This window comes from Phlebotomus argentipes, unplaced genomic scaffold, assembly GCF_947086385.1.
Source record: "Phlebotomus argentipes unplaced genomic scaffold, Phlebotomus argentipes genome assembly scaffold_18, whole genome shotgun sequence".
NCBI classification, from domain to species: Eukaryota; Metazoa; Arthropoda; class Insecta; order Diptera; family Psychodidae; genus Phlebotomus; species Phlebotomus argentipes.
Window position 1 is genome coordinate 10,410,160 of NW_026776177.1, and position 26,221 is coordinate 10,436,380.

General features: G+C 40.5%; 1 protein-coding gene and 1 long non-coding RNA gene across 11 annotated transcripts in view; one reads left to right on the top strand and one right to left on the bottom strand.

The window, feature by feature from the left end:
• Window positions 1–19,821, bottom strand: part of LOC132261087 (protein grainyhead) — a 57,891-nt gene extending 38,070 nt beyond the window's left edge. For 6 of the 8 annotated variants that reach the window (XM_059759628.1, XM_059759627.1, XM_059759625.1 and 3 more), the window contains exons 1-3: window positions 18,689–18,798; window positions 9,559–9,800; window positions 7,628–8,723 (exon numbers count right to left, since the gene is read on the bottom strand). In XM_059759628.1, coding sequence (XP_059615611.1) covers window positions 7,628–8,625 — 998 coding nt within the window. In that variant the 5' untranslated portion in view covers window positions 8,626–8,723; window positions 9,559–9,800; window positions 18,689–18,798. Of the gene's footprint in view, window positions 1–7,627; window positions 8,724–9,558; window positions 9,801–18,688; window positions 18,799–19,323; window positions 19,554–19,726 lie in introns of those variants that run through there. The other 2 variants (XM_059759624.1, XM_059759623.1) reach the window with 2 other exon arrangements.
• LOC132261090 (uncharacterized) lies at window positions 18,976–20,383 on the top strand. 3 transcript variants are annotated; one of them, XR_009468405.1, is made up of 3 exons: window positions 18,976–19,061; window positions 19,640–19,747; window positions 19,816–20,383. It is a non-coding gene; the product is annotated as an uncharacterized LOC132261090 (long non-coding RNA). The 3 variants fall into 3 exon arrangements; XR_009468404.1 differs by lacking the exon at window positions 18,976–19,061 and adding an exon at window positions 19,176–19,290; XR_009468406.1 differs by lacking the exon at window positions 18,976–19,061 and adding an exon at window positions 19,556–19,573.
• Window positions 20,384–26,221: the final 5,838 nt, after the last annotated feature.

Here is a 26,221-nt window from a genome sequence, read left to right on the forward strand (position 1 = left end):
CAACCATTCACGGTGGTATCGTATGGTTAATATAATATTTACTGAATAGCCCAATTACTCTTCATAATCTACATAATTCATCACACAGATATGCACCGAACGGTGGATTTTATGGGGAAAAATTCTATAGAATTTCCTATAACTCCTCTGATTGATGCACTTTGTTTAGCGGCAAATTGCACGCACAGAAATTGATATTAGACAATAAACATATTCCGTTGTTTTCTCTATCTCAACATTAAGACAACTAAAACATGCATTCACACGGATGACCTTTTGGACATGATTATGAACTAAGAATATTATATTCGATCAGTGTCAATCAGTATTTAAAAGAAATGTGTGAAAAGCAAACAGCCATCAGTGTGACACCCCATATTCAGAGATCATTTGATAATTCTCTGTTCTACACAGGAAATCATCTGTCTTTCCTTCTCACACTTCTAAATGAAAACAATCAGCATAAAAGGTGCCACTTTCGAAAACAGAAAACGGTTAGGAAGTGATCTTGAGGAAATGAGTGGGAAAGACTTTCCACTCCTCTCAGCGATAAATTACAACTCTTTCCACCTGGCCAGACAGACGTCCGTGCCATTAGATTGAATCTCCCATGGATGGACCCTCAGACTCTGCAGCAGCTTGCATCCAGGAGAATATTAATCACAGAGTGGTGTTACCTAAAGGAAAAAGTGCCCAAGTCCAACTCGGGGCGACCAGGAGAGGATGTTACAATGGTCAATGATAAATAGCGTCATTTATCCCTTCATTTTCTTTCAATCGCCTCTCACCGTGCATGCGGGAAAAACGTGAAAATAATTACATCTCGCAGCCAGCCCACTTCCCCCATGCCCTCCTCTAAGACCCCGTAATTGATTTAAGGGAATCTCTCTCTTATTGTCTCCTCTCATGTGACATGTTAATTTATTCCTTCTGGATCCCGTATCAATGGACCACGCGGGAAAAGGCAAGAAGCACCACCTCAGATGGACAGTCAAAGACGCGATGCATTACTGGAAATCAATTCCGTATAAGAAAATATTTCTCATGCGACTGTTTTTCGAGGGCAAATTGTCCAATTTCAATTATCCCACTCGGCATTTGAGAGTCCAAAGAAAGTTTTTAACATGATGCACACAGTGGAGAAGATGTGCTGCTAAAGTGAATAATCTCCGTGTGTCTGATGATCGTTGCCATTCATCAACGGCAGAATCAGCCATGAATGCTGCGCGCGACCAACAGACTCTCAATTGCACGCCATGCGCGGGCTTTTCTCCTTGCACACAAGACACATCTTCAGGCTGAAAGAAAGCTCTCCTAGATCACGAGATGTGGAGAGGGGTACAGGCTGAGGATAGATATTTGTTGATATACTGAATGCACACTTTTCTCTTCCTCCACATTTTGTGTCTCCGGCCACACGGCAATGGTGCATTTGGGATGCCATATAGCCAGAGAGCTATAGCATAAACACGCGTTACAATGCACCTCCTCTCCATCTCATCCCATATACCGCTAATTTATCGCGAAAAGATGAATTATAAAATGGACTTTAACATCTTCACGGCAAATCATCATTTCACGGTTAGTCACTGATATATGATTCCATTTCAAACTTGAGATTGATAAATGACATACACCATCCGGCATGATGAGAAAATGAATTTCTCATTGAGCAATTAGCAATGCACACACGGTAAATAAACACTCCTTTAGTATATATGGGGTCCCTATTTATCTTTAATGTCCCCTCCTTTGGCTTCCCCATAAATTCTTTGCAAAAACCCAAGGGAGGAGCGGAGAGACCACACGGAGAAAAATCACGCGGACCATTTTCCCTCATTCACGCATGCAAATGGATAAATTACCATCGAACTCCACCGGAGTTCTGGCAATCATGCCAACATTCTGGGCATATTTCCAGAGAGATATTGCCAATCGAAAAAAATCATAAACTTTCAGTGTCACGCAAATGTATTGAGTGACTCGCCATCGTCGAGCATCTCGTGCAAAACCACCTGTGAGATGATTTCTTTTGCACTCATGCAAAAACACACCACGAACAAACTGGAAATTACACTCCATTCTTCCTCAATTAGGAGAAAACGTTTATAATAAAAAGGATTTTACAGGCAGCACAATGTTGCTCTTTCCCAACAACATTGTCTCTCTATTGATAATTAGAGAATTGACTATTTATGCAACAGACAAATATCATTTGGAACTCCATGTGGTCAATTAGTGGGAAATTCATGCAAATAGAATTACCGGCCTTTTGCACAGAATGCGCAGTGTTTTATCCACAGCAACAGGACAGCATTTATATTACATTTGTAATTCAAATCTGCGATGGCACAGCATGAAGAGAGACCCCGAAATCTCTCAAATTGCAATTCACATAAATAATAGACGCAGATCGCGCCACACGGAGGTGCAAAAGGAGGCAAAAATTGGCAGACGCATCTCAGGTGGGATTTACCGTTGAAATAGCATTCAATGCAGATTCGATAGTGCGTCCCGGGCAGGTGAGAAACACAGCCCTGGCCCCACCAGGAAAATAGGAGTCTCGCGCAATAAAACAAATAAATGCTGCAATGGAGAATTAACGCGCTTCCATGTGGTTCTCATGGAGTGCATTGCGCGTCGTTATTATTTTACGCGTAGATATATTAATGCCATATGTGAGCATAGAGAGGAGAGCAGTGCGGTGGAATCTGCCATTTGATCTCTATGGCGGCCTTTGGTGTTCGCTTCTGCTTTAAGAATGGCCAGAGTTCCTCCATTCACCAAGCGAGATCAACAGCATGACTGAGAGCAAAAAGAAGCCAAGGCAGGGGGCGGATAATTACTGTATTCTAGGCAGAATGTGTGCTGAACAGAAGAACGCTTAGATGGTCGGGATCTGCCCTATCGAACGAAAGTGACTAAATGAAGAATCTCGAATGAATTCATGCGGTTATATTTGATTTTATCAAAATTCATTTTTGCCTTTCCAGAGAAATGCGAACAGCTGCAAGGAATGAAATTTTAGATTGCTAGCAATCATAGATTACAAGAAATACAAACTTTTAATTAAAATCACCCGTTAACAGTCAAAATTACTCAAATGCCTATAATAGCCCTAATATTATTGCAAATTTTGGCCTCATGACTCACAATTGAATCTTCCGCATTCCAAAAGCGTGCAATTCCCCACTTATTCGCCCTTGGAATGAAGTCGAACTGCAACCAGAACAGTGAATCAATGCACCAAGAGAGTGTCATGAGGAAGTTGCAGTGTCTCGGCCTACAGTCATTTGCGTGAGCCATGAAAGAAATCTGCCCAGGGTTCCCACAAAGCCGCCCAATGTCGCCCCTTTTCCTTGTTCCTCCAAGCCAATCATCAAAATTCATAAGTGGATTCAAATTTTATTCAAATCACTTCTTTCGCTACTCTAAACACATTAAATCGCCTCTTTTTTGCACCCGCAAATTCGCTCCCTCTCGCATTAGTCACTCATCCAATTCGAAGAAAATCCATTCCGAGTGAGAGAGAGAAAATAAAATTTATGCCGTGCGATCTTTTTTGCGCAAAGTGGCCCGAGAGTGTTAATGATTCACTATGTGCGATGTGAAGGAGAAAAGCACCGAAAAAATTTAATTGCTTGCGTATCCAATTAAAACATTAACGAAAATATTATTCATAAGTGCACGACGAGGGAATTCTAAATGACTCAATAACTGTGGCGCATCGAGGCTAGGAAAAGCCATTTTTGGCCAAAGTTGTCATGCACATCTCATGGCTTCAGGCAAAATTGGTCACAGAAAATAATTAACACTCTTAAACGATGATCGAGTCACTTAATTACCGCATAAGCATAAATGGAAAATTGATCTCTTTAAAGTGACTGGCGCAACTTTGCATCTCAAGTTATTCAAGCAAGGACAATGAAGCCATCATTGGCAGTCTCTTTTTTCGCCATCGCCACTCTTATCTCAACTCCCTGCAACACCGTATCCTTGGCTCTGCTCTTCAACGATTATTCCTACAAGATAATTGCAGAATGCAATCATTTCAGATTTTTGCATAAATTAACACTCAGGAAGACCCAGAGTTTCTCCAGCTGCTCTTTCCAACACTCTATGAAACTGCATTGGGATCACTTTCCGCCTTAAGAGACTGGCGCAATTTCCTCTACTGTAAATCCCAATGGATTTTAAAGTGCATTTGCATCCACTCTATAGATGCTGTGTGTATAAAATCATCATGAATTTCCTCTCTCTCTCTGAAATGTTTTATCAATTTTTCACTGAACCCTCTCGTGAAATTCCCTCCATCTTTCCCCTGTTGCTCAAAGACTAGTTCCTCCACACTCAACGCCGCTCTGTGATTCGTCGGTAGATTAATTTAATTAAAATGCAAATTGTGGCCAAGATGAAGAGGATTGACTATAGAGAGTGACATTGAAGCAATTATTATTTATACCCTCGCATCGTGTTTCATTTCTCATCTCTCCTTTTTTCAAATTCTCAAACTCTTTCACACTCTTTAAATACAATCCATTTTGATGCACAGTGTGTAAAAGAGATCCCATCGTGTTAATGTTGAGAAAAATAAAGTCATTAAATTTTATATTCAAGCGATATTAAACGCCAATTTTCAATAACAAGAACTCCAACTCAGGTGGATTCATTTTCGAATGCGTTCGGTGATCACCATATAGCGTGTCCCAATTTTTTGGCGCTAACATAAAAAGATTCAAGATACAGCAATCAATTGAGTTTTTCAAAGGATATCCACTTCAGTGGCGTATGAAGATATTTTGATCTGCTAAACTGCATTTAACGCATTTTCAACAGAACACACAAACACTCACGACGCCACTGTTTCTCTCCTCAATAAAAATCACGATAAAGATATTTTTGTGAGGAGCCAGCAAATAAAAGGCCGCGTCGTCGTGTAATTTAAAATCTGCTGGTAAATTGTGAAAGGAGTCCTCATAAATTACTTTATGCCTCACAGACAGATGAAAAATAATAGCCGAAAGTAACCTTTAAACTTCTCTTCTCTTCTCCCTTCCCATTCTATCCAGGCTCTCACATCGCGTCTTTATTGCAAATGCAACCGCAGCATAGCACGAATTTTATTTACATCTCTACAAGATTAAGATTAATTGCACTTTAAATAATTCACTCTCTTTATCATTTCAGACGGCCTCTGCGCACAAATGCACATTTTAACATGATGGCAATGCACACACATCCCATCAAATTGCCACACGGTGAGAAATTTTCAATTTCCCCTCTGGGCAAGATTGACTCAATGCACAACTCTGAAAAACCCTTGAGCCTCATTGACCATCGCAGGGATGATTAAATAAGCGCAACCTTCAGTTTGTCAATGAGAGAGCAAAAACCCACTGTCCAATTATGTATATGACCAATAAAAATAATGTCACTCAAATGTTACTCATTCACCGAATGCAATAAAATCTAATGAATCATTTGGAATATCAAATAAATTTCTATGTTTGTGCAATAAATTAAGAGAGATTGAAGCACGATTAGTCGATTTTACTCTCACAAAATCCGACAAATTACCCCCTAAAAGTGTCTCAAAAGTAAAGTCGCATTTTTTTTTATTTATCACGACATCTTGTTTACTATCTCAACAACAAAATATCGTGGTCGGATAATTGTGAAGAAGTCAAATGAAGATATTACCAAATACAATGACAAAGCAATTTCTTCAGTGTGTTGCGCAAAAACGCCTCGAGATTTTTGGCAACAAGAGTTAAACGGATTAAGTAAAAATTGTCACGCGATATACAGTCGCGTGTCTGAAACTTGCAAGCACGAGAAATTGCTGATGAGATTGATGGGAAATTAAATGATAAGAGCTTTTCAGTCAAATTGCCAAGGTTCTTTTTTGTCAATTGAACTGTATTTCTGTCTGTGCAAGGAAATGTGCTACCTAAATAAAATGCGGCAGCACCAAGAATGCCATTTTTCTAAATATAACCACGAGATGTAATGAGAAAAGCATATAAATCACTACTATCAATACAGCATAATTTACCGGATTATGGAGTGAACTTATTTTTCACCTGAGGCATACCTCCACTCTCCATGCCAAATGCGTGCACAGAAGGCAACAAAATGTGGGGATTAAAAATTCCGAAACTCTTGTGCGCACTGCGAAAATTTACTGCATACTTTGGCGCTGTGGTGTAGAAATTTGTCCAAGATGTCATTAAAATAATTATGATTGAATCTCATTGAGTGAAGAGCGAAATGCTAAAGGAAAAAGAGTGGGAAAATCCGTATCACACACAGTCTTGCATTTATATAGTGCTCCTTTCTCACTTACAAACGCACAAACAACAACAACACACGCCGTTTTATATGGTTGCATTTTGAAGTGAGACGCGCGACATACAAAATGCAAAATATGTCTCTCTAATGCATAAATAAATGCAACACCGTTTAATGGTGCTCAGTGGTCGAGTGACTTGGTACATCGTGAATGCAAATTCCTCTAGCCACCATCTCACAGGCCATTCAGCATCCAACGTCGCGCGGCAATATCGCTTATACGAGAAAATGCTGTGCAGCAACGTGCTTGGAAAGTCCGTTAGGTGTCAATTTTTCATTTCAGTGCAATTACTTTGGAAATTGCCAACACAATGCCACTGCATGAGCTCAGAAAAAATGTATCTTCCTACCAATTTCCTCTCGAAGGATCGAGTGTCCTTTGTGTGCTGAATAATAGCAATAAATCCCAATGGAAAATAGCATAAAGTAACCTTTCGTGCAACATTGGAAAGCCTCTCTATTCGAGAGAGCCTATTTTTACCGTACATTCGGTGATCATGCGAGAGAGAAAGAATATTTCCACGTCTCTCCTTAATCTCCAGTCAACTATCTCTCCGCGTGAAATGTGTCTTTAATTCACCTCAATTGCCGGTGTTAAATATACAATTGCGTAGGAACTTAACTTTATAAAGTCGACAGAATTAAATGTGTGTCATGCAAAATCAATTTTTACCCATATGTCTTGAGCGCGTCTCGTGCTTTTCTCGCCACAGTTGTAATATTGAAATTTGTTTTGATTTCACTCCATCTCCTTTTCTTTCACCGGCTCAGACGTGGATTGATGTCATGTTGCCTATATTATTTTACCATTGAACATTTTGACAGTTTCCCCATTCACTCCAAATTAACATCCATGCCGTACACAATCTCAAGCAACAGTGTCTTTTTTTCCTACTTCAATCTTGCGCCTTATGTACTCAGCTTTTATATGTAAATATTGCACCTAATGCGTGTGTCGCTTTCGTACGAGATTCTCAAAACATTGAACAATTCAATTTAAATTTTTTACCTCGCATGTGCGCACACCTTATTGTTGTTTGTCACTGTGTGACAAGCAATATAGAATTTGTGGTTCAATATTAAACTCACAAAAGAGAAGAAAATATGCAATCAATGTGTCAATTTCACGTAGACCTCGATTCACTAACATGCTCCAAATTGCACTCAAGATCATGAATCAATTCGGGCAATTTCTCTATTTTTTGGCACTGTAAATCATTGGCATATTTGTCTCTATCAAATAGCTATAGCAAGAATGCGGAATCTCATGACTCACCTTAGCTGGTGTGTGCTGACGATGTTACTCCCGTCGTCCATCTCTTGCACCACGAACAGAGTAGACGATCCCGGTTGCTGGGCGTACTGAATGCCTCCTTGCACCACCACCTGATGCTCCCCAATGAGTCCCAGTTCGTTGCCAGTGGCCGCGGCATACAACTCCAGACTCTTCTGATCGGACGCCGTGGTGTAGATCACCGTCTTGTTGCCGTCATCGTAGATGAGATCAATCTGCGGCTTCTCGTACATCTTGTCCCCCACGAGAGCGCCATTGGGCGCCCCATTGGGTGGTGTTGTGGCATCCGGTGTTGGTTCGCCCTCAGCCTCTTCGCGCGCCTCCATGATCTGTCCCTGACGCGCCACACCATTGTCCTCATACATGCCTTCGGGCAGCCCCGAGGCTTGCACTTTTGTGATTATCCCATCACGACTATCCGCATACTGGAGCACAGTTTCCGGCAGCTGATCTGAGTACACAATGGCCGGGCCGGTGTCGCCCTCGGGATGCTGTGCCGAGTGACTGACTGGGGATGTGGCATGGGTGGCGTGAGTATTAACGATGCGAGTTATTATGTGATCGCCATTCTCATTGCGCGTGAGAATGTGATGCTCCCCATTTATGATCTGGCGCCCAATTATTTGCTGGCTCTCCCCATTCGGGCCCACTATCAAGATAGACTCTGCCCCATCCTTCATGCCGTCAATCAGGTGATCTCGCAGGATTGTTTGGTGCTCCTGCAGTGTGACTTCCTGGTGGTAAACACGTGAGTTCGCGCCATACATGCCGTCATCCTTCATGGCACTCTCGTGAATCTTTGGCACCTCCACGTAATTCTTGTGCAGGTCCAGCACATTCACATTGGTCATGGTGGCCAATTCACTCGGTGGACTCGATGGCGGATTAGAGGAGTTGGTTTCCGTTGTCAATTCCAGGGGCATCGAAGTGGCGACTTCGCCGGACGGAGAGTCGGACTTTGCGGATTTCGGTGAGATCATCGTTTCTTCACAATATCATCGTCCTTACGCACTTCACAAGGAGCCAGTGTCTCTCTCTCAGACACTCACACAAACACGCACAGTGTTTTAAAAGCGTCCTGGATACAATGTTCATAAGCACAGAGAAATATTATAATTATATGAGGCTCAGGTGAAAAACGAGGAGTTGCTTGATTATAAATAAATTTAAATTTAATGTTCATTCACTGCCTCTGAGCTATATATTGCCGGGTGAGCATGAGCGAGAGAGGCGAGAGCGAGTGAGATAGCAGATAATTTATGCACTTTAATCCCAATTAAATGATATAAGTTTCTATGTTCTCTCCCATTAACATTGGCGGCACACTCGAGAGTCTCTTTTTCCAACTCCTCTCGTTCTTGTATATTATATTCCCTCCAATATTGCAATCTTTTTCCTCTATTTCATGTTACACATTAACTTCGCGACGAGAATTTAAATTACCTTATATTCCACTATGTTGCTCCTTTATTATCTTGCGATTACTATTATATTTAAAATAAGAATTTGTTTTATTATTTAAATCTCCTTTCAATTTGAATATTTTATGGCCCATTCGCGACCTGTGCGCGCTTCACTTTGATTCGCGCCTCCCTTTTTCTGCCCCCCTTTTTGTTTATTAATCTCGCAAAATGTGAAACCACACTATATATATTGAAAATTTCACATGGCTGAGGAGCTTCTCTTATCGCTGGTCTTCTCGAGCACACACCGTGTTAAATTATATGATTATGCGACTCTCGAGGTGTTGGCACAGGGAAAAGAGGAGCTTCAATTGTCGTCGTAAATTCACCCCGGCTAAGCATTCACCATGATAGAGAACTGAAAAGTTCCATTAAATCTTCTCCTCAGCCTCTCTTCACGTCCTCTCTCGATCACAGTCATCCGCGTTAGTCTTCCTAAAGTGATTTTACCTGTTCACCATTCACATTTCCCTCCTCTTCATCGCCTTCGTCGTCGTGCGCTCGACCCTCTTTTTGGCTGCTAATATCTCATATGGCACTTCGATATATCTCGCCTTATCTCCTATCAACTTTCCTCGGCCTTTCAGAGTCAAATGGCATCACAACATCATTTAAAAAGCGCAACTGACAAATGTTGCACTGGAACCCGTCTTTATCAATCTGTCTCTTTGTCACGTGTGATGAAATTCACGCTGAAAATACAGAAAAACACAAATTGCTTCAGTATATTGTATAGAAAACATACCAGGTTTTTATGATTTTATGAACTTCTTCAAGGTTTCTGATAAATATTCTATGTTACCAACTGTACGATCACAGAATACCCGAATGGGGCACATTTGAGATTAACTACGCCCCTGAACTAGCATCCCATCGAGATTTCACATACAATGTCATTACTGGATCATTTTCTGATAGGTTGCTATTAGCGCAAGAAAACAAGCTATTTAAAATTTATATTTAATTACAACTCTATCACTGTGAGACACAACAAAGTGAAATAATAAACCATAAGACAAATTATCAATTTTAATCTGATTGTTGGTTGCAATATTGCGCAACGCATAAAATCATTTTTCATTTGACAACAATATAAAATATATTCACAAGTCTCGCTAATCTGACGTATAGGATGATGTTCACAGCATATATGTAGATCTCATTTTAAAATGGTATTTCATTGCAAAACACTCTGATGGCGTTCAGAGTTAACAGATCAATACAATATACGATTGACAACATATTTTAAATTAGAAATATGTCTGAGGCTATTGGAATTGCCAATATGCATGTGCGCATGTAATTAGAAAATTCTTCCAGTTTGTTGTTCTGCATATAGAAATAAAATATAAATAATTTCCAATAATAAATGTTGATTGAAAATATTGGTGTCGTGAACACATATAAATTCTCAAATACTCCTCGTCTCGCAAGAGCCGCGAGAGTAAGAGAGAAATTTAGCACTTGCTGAGACGCGGAATGGGCAGAAGATGTTGGGAATGCACAACTCTTAAACCACCCCATCTCCCATTGCAAACTAATTTATCTCCCAGGTCAATTGCATTCGCAATTTGTACGCGAATGGCTAACACTCATTTTGGGATATAGAGAGACTTTCGCAAATTACAGCCAGACGAGATGTTTGGCGTCGCGAAGAAAGGCTGCGAGGATATATTGACATTCTGCTCTGTCCAACGCAACTTCATTCATTATTGTTATTATTATTGCACTATCAGCAGTGTAAAGCGGCGAATGCGATGTGTCCCAAGTATTTTCAATAAACATTTGTACACTGATTTGATTGCGACACACAAACTCCGTTGTGGCTACTGCAGCTGTCGCTACTTTTGAAATAGATAAAACTCTGGCACTGTGGCGGATTATGAAGCTAATTGCCATAGTGTATATTTTTCGAATTAATTCTCACGCGCGGCATCGGCGCAAAAAAGGCACCCTTGAGTGCCAATAAAATGCAGGATAAATGTGACATTTAACGAGGACTTTTCGCTCTCTCTCTCTCTCTCTCTCTCTCTGATGCACTCAATTTTAGCCGGACCAGAAGTCCAAGAGGACAGAAAAAAACACAACCTCATGGTCAGACCTTTCGTCATTCTTTTCCTCCCTTCGCGACCTCCGCTCATCCAAAATGGATGATCTCTGACATTTTCGCATTGGATGCAAAATTTCACATTTTGCAAAATCACCGCGCGAATTAAAATATATCTGGACGATCAATCTCACGCGATTCGCCAAATGGAAAGTTCAGTGAGACACACGCGTGTCTCACTGACCGATTAATTAATAATTAATACATCGATTGCGTATGAAGCACATTCGAAAATTACGCAACATCCTCCATGTCTGTGTCTCTGTTTCCTTTATGGCCACACTTGTACACCATCTCAAATGCACTTTTTTGCCGCCGTGCTGCTTTTTTTCGGAGTCTGCGAAACATACCAGAGTCTCTTTGACCACTGTCTGGAATATGCCGACCACAGAAATGTCGTGGCAATTGATACGGTTCATTGGGAGTTCATTGAGAAATTTTTATATAACACTACAAATGGACATATTTATAGTTTAATCCTATCAATTATGTATAAAATTAAGTAAATCATAAAAAAAACTGAGAAATGGCAAAATTAGAATTGACCACACCCACTCGAATACTCTGGCATTTCTTTAAAAATTCAGCTTATCAATGTATTCTTTAAGATCTGGTCTACACATAACACTTATTTTTCTTATTAAACTGGAGTAATAATATAATATTTTTATGTCATTTTATTTCAATACACTCAATGTTTGATTTGTGCTTCGAAAATGTGAGAGAAATTCTGAGCAAATTTCATATATCCGATGAAGAATACATGGATATTTATTATTAAAACTGGAGGATATAGTGTCTAAGAAAAGACTTTCAGCTGAATTCCCAATTTAAACATATGCGGAAGAATTTGAGGAAATTTCCATGAATGAGAGGAAAAATACCAGTGGCAAAAAATCACATACAGACTGTAAATAAAATCATAACCTATGACAAATTCCATCCTAAAACCTGTTCCAAAATACAAAATACATTAGATGATGACACACACACGCCGCGAAGGTGGTGGAAAAATCTACTGAACCATGGCAAAGAAAGAAGCGCGATGAAGAAGGTGGGACAAAAAAGGCACGAAATTTTTGGCAGTTTAGTCACTTGCATGTGGCGGCGCATCTAGTTTCTCAAAACAGGTTTGCAAAAATTTCTCACATGGAAAAATCAACCTGCAAAAAAGCGCACGGCGCCGAAGAAGAAACTAGTTCAGCATCACAGGTGGAAGCGGCAATTTAGTGACTATCTTGACGAACAAAACAGGACCCTTCGACTTTTTCGAGGAAGTGCACACATCTTGTACCGTTGCCGCTCTGTGTGTGGATTCATTGAGGAACAAGAAAAAGGCTAAACAAAGTGGATGGAAAAAACGAGAGGAGAAATCCAGAAGGTGGCAAAAATCAAACACGTTCTGGTTTTGTTTATTAAAAGTCAAACTAGAAAATCACGTTCTCGAAAAATTTTGCCGCATGCACGATCAATTGGACTGGTTTTCATCATTGTGTTGCACACGAGCCACGACTTCAGGAGGTGTGATGATGTGCATTTCCCGCCAGAAAAGAAAAGCACACTCAAGTGGGAATTTTCCACCGCGTGCCATCAAATGGCAACTGAAGAAATGAGCAATTTCGCAGACTCGGGAATAAATTATCCTCTTCCTCTTTCTCACAATTGTAAAATTATTACACTCGCCATTCTTATTCACTGACTCTCCATCACGAGGTTTCCCCATTCATAGATTTGCTTGAGTAATTTTTAATACACCCGCCACGCGGTATGAATGAAATTCCCCCTTCCTCTCAGTGCATCGCCACGGGCACGTGATTTCTCTGCACGAAAGACTGACCTTTTGATTGAATTGTCTGGTCCCATCGCAATAGATCGCCAAGTGATCTTGCCCGTGTTGTGGGAAAATTTAGAGACACCCATAAATATCACATAATAAAACAGAGAAATTTAATGATCTCTGAGACCTTTCTGACGAGGTCGAGATTATCGAAAAATCACCCTCAGGGCTTTCACAGGTGATTGTGTCCTACTCTACACACTGTCGAGACCTTCGCCGCCGCCTTACGTAAAGCATTGCCGGCCCATCACACCAATATTAGGAAGCCCATCGTGATAAAAATTGAGATCATGCACTGTCCGTTGCACATTATTTCCAATTCACCCGATAATGATCTGTACAGCCATCGCGGCCTGAAATTGCCACCGGTGCCGAGTTGATGGGGAGAAGGGAAAATTATCTCAAGGCTCTCCCTCATTCCTCCAGCAGCACCAGTGCAGACTTTAATGTTGCATCTCATTGAAAGTGATTCCACACTCAAGGATTTACCTACACGCCAAGTATCAGCGCGCCAAGAAGATGACAAAACACCTAGCGACAACCTCAAGTTAAAAACCTTCAGTCATGCGAATTTTTTCCCAATCATTTCCCATCGAATTGCAGACGACAGAAACTCAATATATGTACGGCATCTCAGATAAGCTGTACGTCGTGTGACAAAAAAAAAGTCTCACCATTATTGCAACTTAGTTGTGTGACCTCCACGTGGGCTTTCCAAGAAGTCGGCGTATATAATAGAGGAATTTTCCAACATGTGAATCAATATCTTTTCGTGTGAGCAAACCGAACGGAAAATCCTTGTGCAGATAGTGCAATCATTTTTGTAATTTATAGTTACTTCCACGCCCTAGTCAAATGTTAAGTGGAATTCAAAGCAATTGCCCGTAATTGGGTCTCTTAATCTCACTTAGATCGCTTATCTAGAGTCTTAAACTGCTTACGAATTGCAATATTGATGAAGAGAGCTTTAATATAACCTATTTCTTTTTTCAATGCCTAATTTATCGCTTGCTTTTCTTTCATTTTCTCAAAATTTAATTACGCGCATTGTTGGGAAATATTTCATCATGAATTTCAATGAATCTTGAAGAAAATCTCAGCGTCAGCAAGTAAATCTCAAAAGCACAAAGTCGATCTCTAATCTTTTTTACACATGCTGAATGGCTCTTAAAGTTCTTAAACTTCAATATCATTACCCTTATTGATCTCTAATTGATTTCACTGAAAAATTGTGTAATCACTTGCCGAATATTTAAAAATTCTTCGAGCAAATTGCAATTACCTCTGCATAACTTTATCATTAAATATCTTATGCAATGGGCAAGTTCAGAAAACCAGAAGACAAACCTGCCATCGAGACAGACAACAAAGCGGAAGATAGTGAAATCCTGAAGCAAAACAGGAATTTCGCGAGCAATTTCTCCCCTCTGATTACCGGCAAGTGTGTGTGCATCACGAGACCACAAAATAACATTACGCCCCATTTTTTTCGTCTTGCCTTTCATCTCTCGTGATTAACCAGTCACTCTCGTGTGTGAATTTAGAAGACAAACAAGTTGGAAGTGTCCCTACCCTTGTCTCGGCATCAGCTGAGCTCATCTGTGTGATCCGGAAAATCAAAAACTGGATGAACCACAAAGACCAGTAGTGGCAGTCGAGTCAAATCCTGTCCTCAATGGCTCTTTTTCACGAGATGCGCGTCGTGTGCCAACCAGTATCCAGCAATTTTCATTCACATGATCTCTCTCAAAACAACATGGAAAAAAGGCTCCTCTCACTCTTGCACAGGGCGCGCGTCTCCCTTGCCGTCCCACTCGGACGTGCGAGGAGGAACAAAAGGAGGCCAGGAGAGGAAAAAGAGATTGGTAGAAATCGAACAGTCCGAGGGATTTCTTCAACCAGTTTTACCCCATAAATTTGTGAATCTCTCACGCCGTGCTGTGTGCGCCTGCTGTCCCAGAACCCAGTTCATGACTCTGCCTCTCCCTTCCCGTTGGACGCCTCAATCGTGCAGCCAAGAACTGAAATTACTACACATATTCAAAATACACCACATCAAGTTTTTCTGGTTTTTTCACCACGTGGCAAAAGTCATCACATTCCATCCATCCTCCAGCCGACGTACCCATTGACGCACCGAAAAAGGGATACTCTACTCTGCCTTCTCAACTAGTATTTTCGGCATGTTCACCTGTTGCGCCCGAAACCCATTCACCCAGTCCGCGCCGCGGCATTCTGCACTCATTTGCGGTCAAATGGGCTTGAAATTGACGATGGAAAAACAACATGGAAATCATAAGAGATCGGCATGATAATTGGCCAACAAGAGATCTTGTGATTCGTTTCGCTCCGCAATAAAAACAATCGTGGAATTTTGTGTTATCAAGCCAAATTAATAAAAAATTAATAAAAGACGCAATAATTTGCGCGGGTTCTCTCAGCTTTACACGCAGGCGCCTTCTGAAAATCGAGGTGTTCTTTTTTCCTCCACACTTCCTCAGCCTCTCATTCCCCAACATTATGTCTTCTCATTTTTTTGCCCCCATCACACTGTGTCTATTACGCTGTAAAATGAAGTGAAGGAGATGAAAAAATACTAGCAAGAAAACACTCGTCAATTTAATTGATGTGCTAAAACTAAATTAGCATAATTATTCGCTATATATTTCGCGTCAGTTTATCTCCGGCGGCGCACAAGTACCCAATAAAATAATGAGGAAATTTAAACGAGGAAAATTCAAAGGATCATCGCTATAGAGCACATTTCGAGGTAACGGTTCATGGGATTTAACGTCTTACCTCCAGTGTTTCTTGTTGAAAACACCAAAATATTGATCTATTGAGAGATATGAATTATGCAAATTAGGCAACGCTTTCCAAAATATCTCTCTGGAATATTAGATGACATTTGCATTTTTCTTTATACAATCACGGGGAAAAATGCAATAAATAAAACAATGCACGGAAAGCTTTGCATATTAAACAAGGTATTGATGCTTGTCGTTTATCAAAGGGAAAATAGAATTTCTTGCGAATGAGGTTATGAATTTTACGTCTAGAAATTTCTAGTCGTTGCAGTAGAAAAGCACATCTATTTCGTTCTATAACTCACTCACGATTATAACATTGATCACATAGTTGCTCGTGAAAAAAATGTTTTAAAGAAAAATACATGATTCATATGATGAAATAATTCAAGAAATCGGCATTAAGGCTATCTTTTGACTATAGGGTCCATGACGGTCTCTCTATTAAGATGAAATCACCCAGGTTGCCAATGTAATAAACTGAATCGATATGTTATTAAAGAAAATAAACAAATAAAACGTATGAATTCTGAAAGCTATTCAGCAAAACGACAAGCATGACTACCAAAAAGCTACAGAAGGTAAACAACTTCAAGGATAATCATAAACACAGCATTTCCCTTCATAACCAATTCAGCTACCGCGAGGTTTATTCTATTTTCACACACGCATGAAGGATTAACGCTGGAATTGCCTTAGATTGCAATCAGTCGGAGAAAAATGCCATGCCATAGAGATATTGGTTGCGGTGCTTTTTCAGCTCTATATGTACATCCCCACCTCTTCACAGTGGCTCAGCTTAATCACAGTGTTTATCAAATGAAACAATCACCGAGAAAAATTGAATGTTTTTGCTGCGTCGAATGGGAGAAAAAAGAAGCACATATTTTTTCACATTTGTGGCAAACGCAATTAAAGATATTTCTCCTCGTCTGCCCTCTTGGCATGGCTTGTGTGGCGTTGGAAGGAGGAAAAATAAAAGCTCTCCGTTCAATTGTTCAGTTCGCTGGGTGTGAAAAAAACGACACAGAGAAGAGATGCCAGGCAGGGTCAAAGAGTATGAATTTGCCGGAGCATCGACAAGGCATCGCGCGCCACTCTCTTCACTTTGGCTGTTGCCAAGAGTCGAATGGTTTGGGTGTATATAAAAGCTCCGGCTTCTCCCGCGGTGCGAATGGAGCGTCCAGTTCCAAGTGGAATGGACGCGAAGTTGGACCTCGAGGGGGGCAATAAAAATAAGATGAAAAGAAATTGGTTTGTGAGATACACGAGAGAGTCTGAGCCTCCCAAAATTCCAAGATGGTTCCATCGCGATGGACCAGGGCTTCTTGGGCTGCGCGCAGTGCCCCGGGAGAGGCAGAGAAGGACAGACTGAGGAATCTCAGTGTGATCTTCTGTATTATTCTTTTCGTGCCCCCATCGATACATTTACCAACGAGATGGTCTTTCTTTTTTCCTCGCTTCTCAACACAAAAAAACACATAATCCCCCCAAGAGAAAAGAGGCTCGAATTTCGTTCTTGGACCTCTTAAATTCTCCTCTCATTCACTCTCTTGGTCATTTTACTTGGGACTTGGCGATGACGCAATTTATTTGAATAATTTTATACGATGGCGTTTCTCTTTTCTCTCCATGTTCCTACCCAGCATCATCATCATTCTTGAATTTCTTCTAACTTTAGTCCAAACGCCGGGGGAAGAGAAGAGGTGGAAAAAAATAATGAAGCGCCCAAGAACCCAACAATCTCTTCTTCTACACTTAAATGAGCGTCCATGTATTTTCCTTTCTTGTCCACCTTTTTTCCCTATACCACACATCATTCGATCTCCTCTCGCGCTAGTACAACATCGCCTTATACCCATCAGCTGAGACCACAATAATATTAAAACGTCTCGATATCATTTACATATAAATTCCCCACCCATTAACTTAATTTATCACCGTCGTCTCTTGATCTAGAGATTTTTATTTCAATATTTTTCGTTCCACCGCCAACAGCCTCCACCTCATCTACCTTCCCAATCAGACATATAGCCAGCATATTTAGAGGAGCTTCGCGTGTTACATGTTTTAGCAATAAAATTATTCTCACAGAATTTATTTCTCAATCGCCTCTTTTTTTTACCTTCCTTCTGCCTCTCATTCATTTACATTACATTCGATCAAAGTCTTTAGTTACGCTCATCATCGGATTGCTCGCCAGTGTTATTTTTTCCTCCCGAAAGCAGCGATCCCATGATTGAAATCTTATTACAAGTATAACTTCACTGTAGCACGGGTAATCATATTAATTGAATTAATTTTGTGCCTAGCCGTCAATTCTCCTACTGGGGATTTTTGTGGCTTTGTCACCAGCTATATTGACAGTATTCGCTTCCAAGAAATCGTCATTGAGAGCAGACAAATAAAATTCCCCCATCGCACAATTGTTAGCAACTTTCCAGGATTTTCCTCGAGCAATAAACGCCCTCTCAGAGCAGCACTGCGAATCATCCCAAGAGTCGCGGTAGCAAAAAAAGATGTGGGGCTGTGGCGAATCACATGGGGAATGATGGTAAAATAAATAAAATTACAGTAGAAAAAAAGTAATGAATGAATGGGAAAAATCAAGTTCCACCGAAAACATCAGGTTCAACTACTCCACGGCTGGTTTTCTGTGGAAGTTGTAAGTTGTTGTTTGTGAGTTCCACCATGTGGAGAGACCTGAATCTCATCGCAATGTGACTATTTGTGAAGCCGGTCAGAACTCTTCTTTGCACGGTTGAATGGAAGTGTGAAAACTACAATTTTCACGTGTCAAACTAGAAAAATCAACCAGTTTTCACCTACCCAGATGACAATTTGCACCGGTTCATTTGATCCTTCACTTCACACACAGAGAGCCCAGAGCTTAAGTTCTCCGTCAGATTCAGCACTCAACAGTAGCACGAGAGATGTGAAACTGAAGAGGAGACTACGGGACTCCCTTAAGTGTTGCCCAAATTTTAACGGTTAATCACGAATGATGTCAATTTGTGAACAATAGAGGAGATAGACGGCAGAATGCCCTAATTGCGGCCCACATGATGTCAAGTGTGATCGTCAGGAGGTGTGCAGGAGCGTACCTGTCACACTGTTGGCAGACGGTTGAGGTGTAGTGGTTTACCTGTTGAATACACACAGACCAAAAATGCAGAGTTGCTGAGAGCACTTCAAGACGATGGTGAGGCGAGAGGGTGAAAAACAAAGGAAAAAGACACACAATTAGCTTAATTTACACAGAGAAAGAGACACCCAGAATGCTGCTGTCCAGGAAAACGACACTCCACAGATGAATAGACTCAGAACCGCGACAAAAGATCTCAATGCCCGTCATTTCATGACTTGAAAATCCCTCCTGAATGGGATGTTCTATGGTCCAGACCATTGTTTCGAGGTGGATTTGGATTAGAGTGAGTTTTTGGGATAAAAGAGCTTGTTCTCACCTTCCTTCACTTGGTGGTCAAAACTCGCTCAAGTCGTTGACTGTGGCTTGCGGGGGAAATTACGTGAAATCCACTGGCACTGGAGATGAACTACAATATCACGGCAATATGTCACATTTTCATGCACACTGACACATCACAATAGGGGGGTTTGAGGGTAGATTTTGGGTGGAATTCTTATAAGATTTTAGCAGGTGTCCGTTTGAAACTACACTACCTCTCCAATATTTCTTGGCAACTGCGCATAATGGTGGGGCTCAATCTGCGACCATTGTCCAATACATACGTCTCTCTTACTACAATTTCACCTCAATAGGGACGTACGATCGTGGCTGAAACACACACTTGCGACGACGGTGGGTGAACAGACGCAAATCCCAGCGGACTCGCAGAGAGGCAATACCTGAGTTTACCTGCAACGTAGGTGAGTTCCAACATCACTTGTTGATCTAACATGGCGTCGAAGAAGTGATGTCTTCTCTTTCGCTGCAGCACCACCAACACCAAACCAACACCATTGCGATTCAGCCTCGCGGGAGCGACAGAGAGAAGGCAATCGAACACGTAACACGGCCACAAGAGATCACCTTTCGAAGGTGTGGAGGAGACAGAGAAAGAAAGAGCATTGGCTCCCAAGAATGCCCATATACACGATCATCGTACACTGTTAAGCCCAAACGCATGAAAATATCTAACGAAAAACCGAAACTTTTCACTCTCCGTCAAAAACCCATCCCAACCATCAAGTCTCGACACGTGCACGCTGCCGGACAACAGCGAAATGAAAAGTATTAGAAGTGTATTGCAAGCACTAAACTACGCGATCTTGTCGATTTGACTCATGGTGCACACAAAACAATTACAGTGTGGCTCGAGGATGCTGCGAGTAGAAAAAGTCAAGCATGATGAAAATAAAACGATCACCATTAACAATACACAGCCGCAAGAAATGGAAGAGTTAAGGAGGCTCAAATCAAAATCTCTCGCGGGGAAACTTTGCAGTGGCGTCAATTTTTCCCATGTGCAAGAATTTAAGTCGTGTTGCGTAAGTGGTATATTTAGCAAATATAGTAAATAAATATGAGCCATTTAGGTGCGATACAAGCAGGTGAGAATTCTAGGAATTTCCACGAACCGCTCAGTGAAATTGACTGGCAAAATATCTGTTAAATTTAATAATTTCATATTGAATTATGGTGAAATGAGAAGGATTTTCAAATTTAACAATCCTCCAAGTGTACCCGCCGTCACTGTACTCCAGGGAGATTTCTTCGCGATTGCCTGGAGAATCGTCAGCTCTCTTTCGCTCTTACCTCGCTTCCCATGTTTAACTTTGGTAATAAAGGCCCAGAATGATGTTGAAGAAGAGAATACTAAGTGAAAAAATAACAAATACACTTTAATATTTACAGAGGAGAGACGTTAAAGCCATACATTGGAACGGTCTCTTTTTTGGGATGTGTGAAAAAAAATCAGAGAAGATGACGAGGGAGAAAAGCAACAATAGACTGTTCAATAAAGGTAAAAATGAGTTCATGACTCTTTGACACCCAGCGTCATCATCATTATCGTTTATTTTAAAGAGTCGCAAGAGTTAATTTAAGAGCTAGTAACTCAGAAACCACCGTCGTTTCTCTTTCGATCATGCTCAGGTCCATGAAGAGTGGCTCGGAATGGAGCGGAGAATGAGATGAAATAAGAGAGAAGGCAAAAGAGAGAATCGATGTCGAGAAAATATGTCCGAATATTTTATAGCTTTTTGCTTTTAAGATTATATTCTCCATTGCATGCGTCTCTCTCCACCGGCATCGCAGCATCTGAAATCGCCCCGCGGGACTCGAAAAGCCAAGAGAGACACCAAACTGAATTTCATTTAGAACTGTTCACTCGTCGTTTCTCTCTTTTCACCCTTTTTCTCCACCATTCACTGCCTATTCCGCCCATTCCTTCAATTTCTACAACCGCCGTGATTAACAGAAAATCAAGAAGAGCGAAGAGCTTTTTTCATATCCCAATCCAATTCACATGAGTGAGGTTCGTCGCTTCAGCCACTCATTGAAGTCTTTCGTTCTCCGTGTGTGACAATTTCAGTCCGAGCACATCTCGAAAATGGATAAAATTTGAATTTGATGTGCCGGCAATGGAGGAAATTGAGTTCACTTGGAATATCAAATCAACTTGAAGAAACAATCTGAGACTTTTGACAGACATTTCCTGATCTCTCTCCACCTTTTCCATTCTCCCATCGCGCGCCCTGGTTAATATGCATCTCGCAACTCAATCGAATGATCGATCAATGAACAAATATTTTATAGCAGAACAGAATAAATTCTCAAATTGATTAAATTTCCATCCCATGATTGACACTTATTGAGCCCTTTTTTTCCTCTGCATCACTCGCCGCACGGATTAAATATGAAAGTCTCGATGGAGGAATATATATGAAGAGGTTGCGGATATAATTTGAGTCTTTCGGTCAAAGTTATTTCTCCACCGTTCTATATTTTATATTTGAAAATCTTTGCGTGTTGCACTTCAATTAATTGCAATTGCCTTGTTTCTCATCTTACCCCTTCCTCATGTGCCCTTTCTCCAAAGCTTTTTTTCTTCTCAACATCACCGAGTTGCAGGCTTCCTAGTTCGCAGATTCATTTAGACTAGAATAAAGAAGATTTATTAGAACATTGCTGAGCTTTTTGAAAACAAAATTTTGCATTTCTTAAGTTCATTCAGAAGCCTTAGCCTATATATCTTTTATATTCAAGGAATATAATTTTTTATCATCAGTCTAGAATATGCGATGCACTGTATTTTCCCAACTCTGTCAAAGAGAGTGTTCCAACGTAAATTAGCCAAGAGAGTCATAATTTTGCATTTCTTGTACCAACTGTCCAGTTCCATCAGGAATTTTGCTTCATAATTGATTAATGCACAAGTTTCTTGATTAATCTCCCACCTTTTGTGCATTTTCTCCCCGTGACTCTTTCTTCGGTGAGAACTTTCGGACGGTGAATATTTGGGTTAAATGGCACAAAGACATAAAACGCTTCATTTTCATACCACCTCCTCTCATGTAACCATGAGTAAGTGAACCATCTCTCTCTGGCTTGGCGGCTGCAGAGATATGCAAAGTGCAGAAAAAGGAGCTGCGGCAGAGCAATTTCCTTTCGTGAAAAGGCATTAAAACATTATTAGCATGATCTCAATTGTTGCGATGAAGCAATTTGAAGTGGTTGACGCTAATTGGGTTAGCGCATTTCTCTTGTTGTGCAGTAAAATTAAAAGTTCATCAGGAGTACACATGAGAGAAAGAGATTTTCTAGTTAAATGCATCAACATCTTTATGGCCATTTTGCGCAGTTGCAATCCATAAAATATCATTAGGAATGTGTACGTTTGGCGTTTTTTTCCTCTCGACCAATGGTCAAACAGTTAAATGGATATTTTCCATATCTCGACGGAAGCGCAGTGTCACAGAAAGAAGCGCGCGAGACTCGCCAACGGATATTTAAATTTTAAACTCGCGCATAGAAAAATGTCCTTTCCGACCATTTATGGTGATAACAAAAAAAAGCAGTTGAAGGCTTTTTTATATCATCCTCTCTCCTGTGTGTATTGAAATGAAGTCTGTGATATTATAAACATAGTCACGAATGGATGAGAATGCAGTGGACATCTGGACATTCCGTTACAGTTCATCCACGGTGCAGCCCCATCATGGAAAAATTGATTTAAAACTCGTTCTAGCCCCTCGAAAAATGCTCATGTCCGAAAAGATCAGAGCCAGAGAAGCCCAACAAAAAGCATCAACCGTCTTCCTTTAATTGTCAATGTTCACAATTTTCTCGGACAACAGTCATTTGAGGAATGTTGTGCGGCACAAAAAACCCCATCCAGTTCAAAATCACACAATTTTCCCACATATTCTCCAGTGTGTGGACAACAAGACAACGCACGATATATATCGTCCCCTTGAAGGCTTTTCATATACGTGAACAAGGGCACAAAGGAGGGATGAAACGGTCAACGACAGGGAGATAGTCCAAATGACCACTACCTTATCTGGCGCTTACTGTTTTCTCAACAATACGCAGAGATTTTCTTAGCGCACCGAAAAAGGGTGAATGGACACAACTGGACGATGGACAAACACCCTTGGGTATGGAAGAGAGTCGTGAAAACAAACTGGTTGAGTGATCGTTGGCCAAAGGCTCCTTGCCAACCCTTCCTCCGCGTCACCGTGGGAAAGTGCAAGACATCACTGAGTTCTTCCAATGATAATGACATTGCTGAAATCTCACTTTGATATTCCACATCACAAACTCCACTCAATTCAATGACTAACGAACTCATTATGACTGATTCATAATCGCTCATATCCCGAGAAATGATCTCAAATATTGCCAAAATATTTTAAAAGATGAGTTCAATGAATTGGATTTCACTTTTGATGAACACTGACATTATAAAGAATAATCAATGAAGCCTTAAAGACTATTCGAATGCCTTTTTTTTGGTTAAACATGGATTTTTGGCAATTTTTTCCCCTTATCCAATTTTAACTCGACTGTTTTAAAAGTTAGATAGAATTGATTATTCATTCAAAGCATGTCGACTTTTCTCACTACAAATAAATGAATTTATTCATTAAATATTGTTGCATTCTTAAAGCAAAACGTCGCGAGCTTTCTCTCACTCTGAAGTTAATCTATAGCTCTAGCCTATCTAATCCACGGGGTTAATCTGCGTGGATGTGATCGAGTTTATTGATGGCAATTGAGTATTGAAATTCCACAAACGCCTCCTGATTCAGTCCATGAGAGGTCTTCTTGATATGAATATTCAATTGCAAATGGTAATTAAAACGTAAATTGTTTGCAATGGCAGCAAATGGTTAGAAATAATAAAATTAATGATTTATCCCATGAGAGACGATGAGATTGCAAATCGGCAATGCTGATGCTCTGTGCAAGTGAGATAGTTTTCCAATCGCAGAGAGGGAAAGAGATGTTGTTATTCGTGTCATCACGACAATAATAATAAATTAATGTGAACTCTCTCGTTCGCTGTGCGCGATCTCTCTCCAAGAGAGTATGTTACACAAATGAATAAAATCCACACAGCACAGAGCCGTCAAGTGAATGGAGTTCTTGTTGCCACACAGTTTTTTTTCCACTGCATCTCTCGCAGTCTCTCTCTCTCTGTCTCTTGAGCCCCTCTATATATTATTAATAGTTGTGGATGCTGCAATGCCTGCATTTTCGCAAAGCTCTCTCGAGCTCTCTCACTCACAGGCGCACACTTTTGAAACGGCTCGCAGTGGAACCTCCTCAGCATGTGCAACACTAATTGCATTTTGTCTTAAATCCATCTCCCTGTCTCTTTCCCCCAATGCTGGCGTGTTGTGTGTGTCTTCTAGTGTCTCTCGCTGCAATTAGTAATTGATTGATAGCATTCAATTACATTTTCACAGCTTTCCATTGGACTGATTTTCAGCCAATCGCACACAGATGGTGTGCGCGAGCCTTGAGATATTGATGACGCGCCTCCTTTTGTACTTAGGCAATAAACAAAGGCAAAAATTATTTTATTTATTTATTGCAAACGTCTCACAATTTAATATTAATGCTCAACTCACTGGCATCGCACTCCGACATGTCCATCTTTCCTCCTCGCCAGGCCATCATTGCGAATTCACATCACACACTCCGCATCGCCGAGACGTGGAGCATTTCGAGATGAGCTCGCAAGAATACGCAGTGGTCGCCAGAGTGAAAAATTTTCATTACAATTAATTCACACAAGGCACCACACTGACTTTTCAATTAATCATTTTCCTCGTGTATAAATTGATGAAATCACTGGACAATTGGAAATTGCACAAATATTCAGCATACCTGGCGCAGAATCGCCACTTGGTGCTCATATTGAGCAATTCGCAAACGCATGACGAAAGAGACTCATTTATATTTTCTCGTTATCATCGTGATAAATGGCTAATGGACATTTAAATGTTTCATTGTCTCTTTCCACATCGCGGAAGACACCATTTTCTTGCTGGATTTCACCTCAATCGTGCGCCTCTTGTTGGAAAAATTCACCTAACAGAGGAGACAATCTATCGAAACCTGCAGATTTACTGCATCAACCCCAAGTTGAAAAAGGTTCAGATTGAAAATTCAAGTTGATACCACGGAATTCACTGATAAATAGGAGAAATTTCAGAGAACACGGGTCTTATCTGTGATAAATCGATGCTATTATGCCTCGTGATAAACTATAAAAACGATGACTTCACAAGTGAAAAACATACAAACCATAGAATTAAAAGAATATATTATCGGTTAATCCAAATCTTTATCTATTCCACAAAAGTCAGCAGCTTCCCTTCAACTCTGTTCGGGTGAAAAATAAACAACACTGATTCTCTCCCCATTGAATCTCTCTATCGAAAGTTGAGATCTAAATCGCGCTCTAACGGAATAACTGCGAATTGTAATAGTCGGCAAGTAAAGGAGATTGAGAGGGCAGGAAGCACATCAATTGACCATCATAATATGCGGCTTCAGGAATTTTATTGCTGCAGGAATTTCAATTTTCTCTGTTTATCTGCACAATGGAAATTTAATTAACAAATGACTGGAAATGCCGAACGAAAAACAAAAAATCGAGACACATCGCGTAATTCTCACAATCTTTCGGAGTTGAGAGAAATTTAAAATGACAGTAAAAGGAGTTGTGGAAACACCTCAAGGGACTGCGTGTAAATCGAAAATTGGTGGTGAGAAAAACGAGCAATAATGATAATCTTTCACATCATATTTCAATTTTTTGGCCACTGTGCAAACGAGGAAATAAATTTAAAGCGAGGGGAGACAAATAATATGAAAGGTTTCGC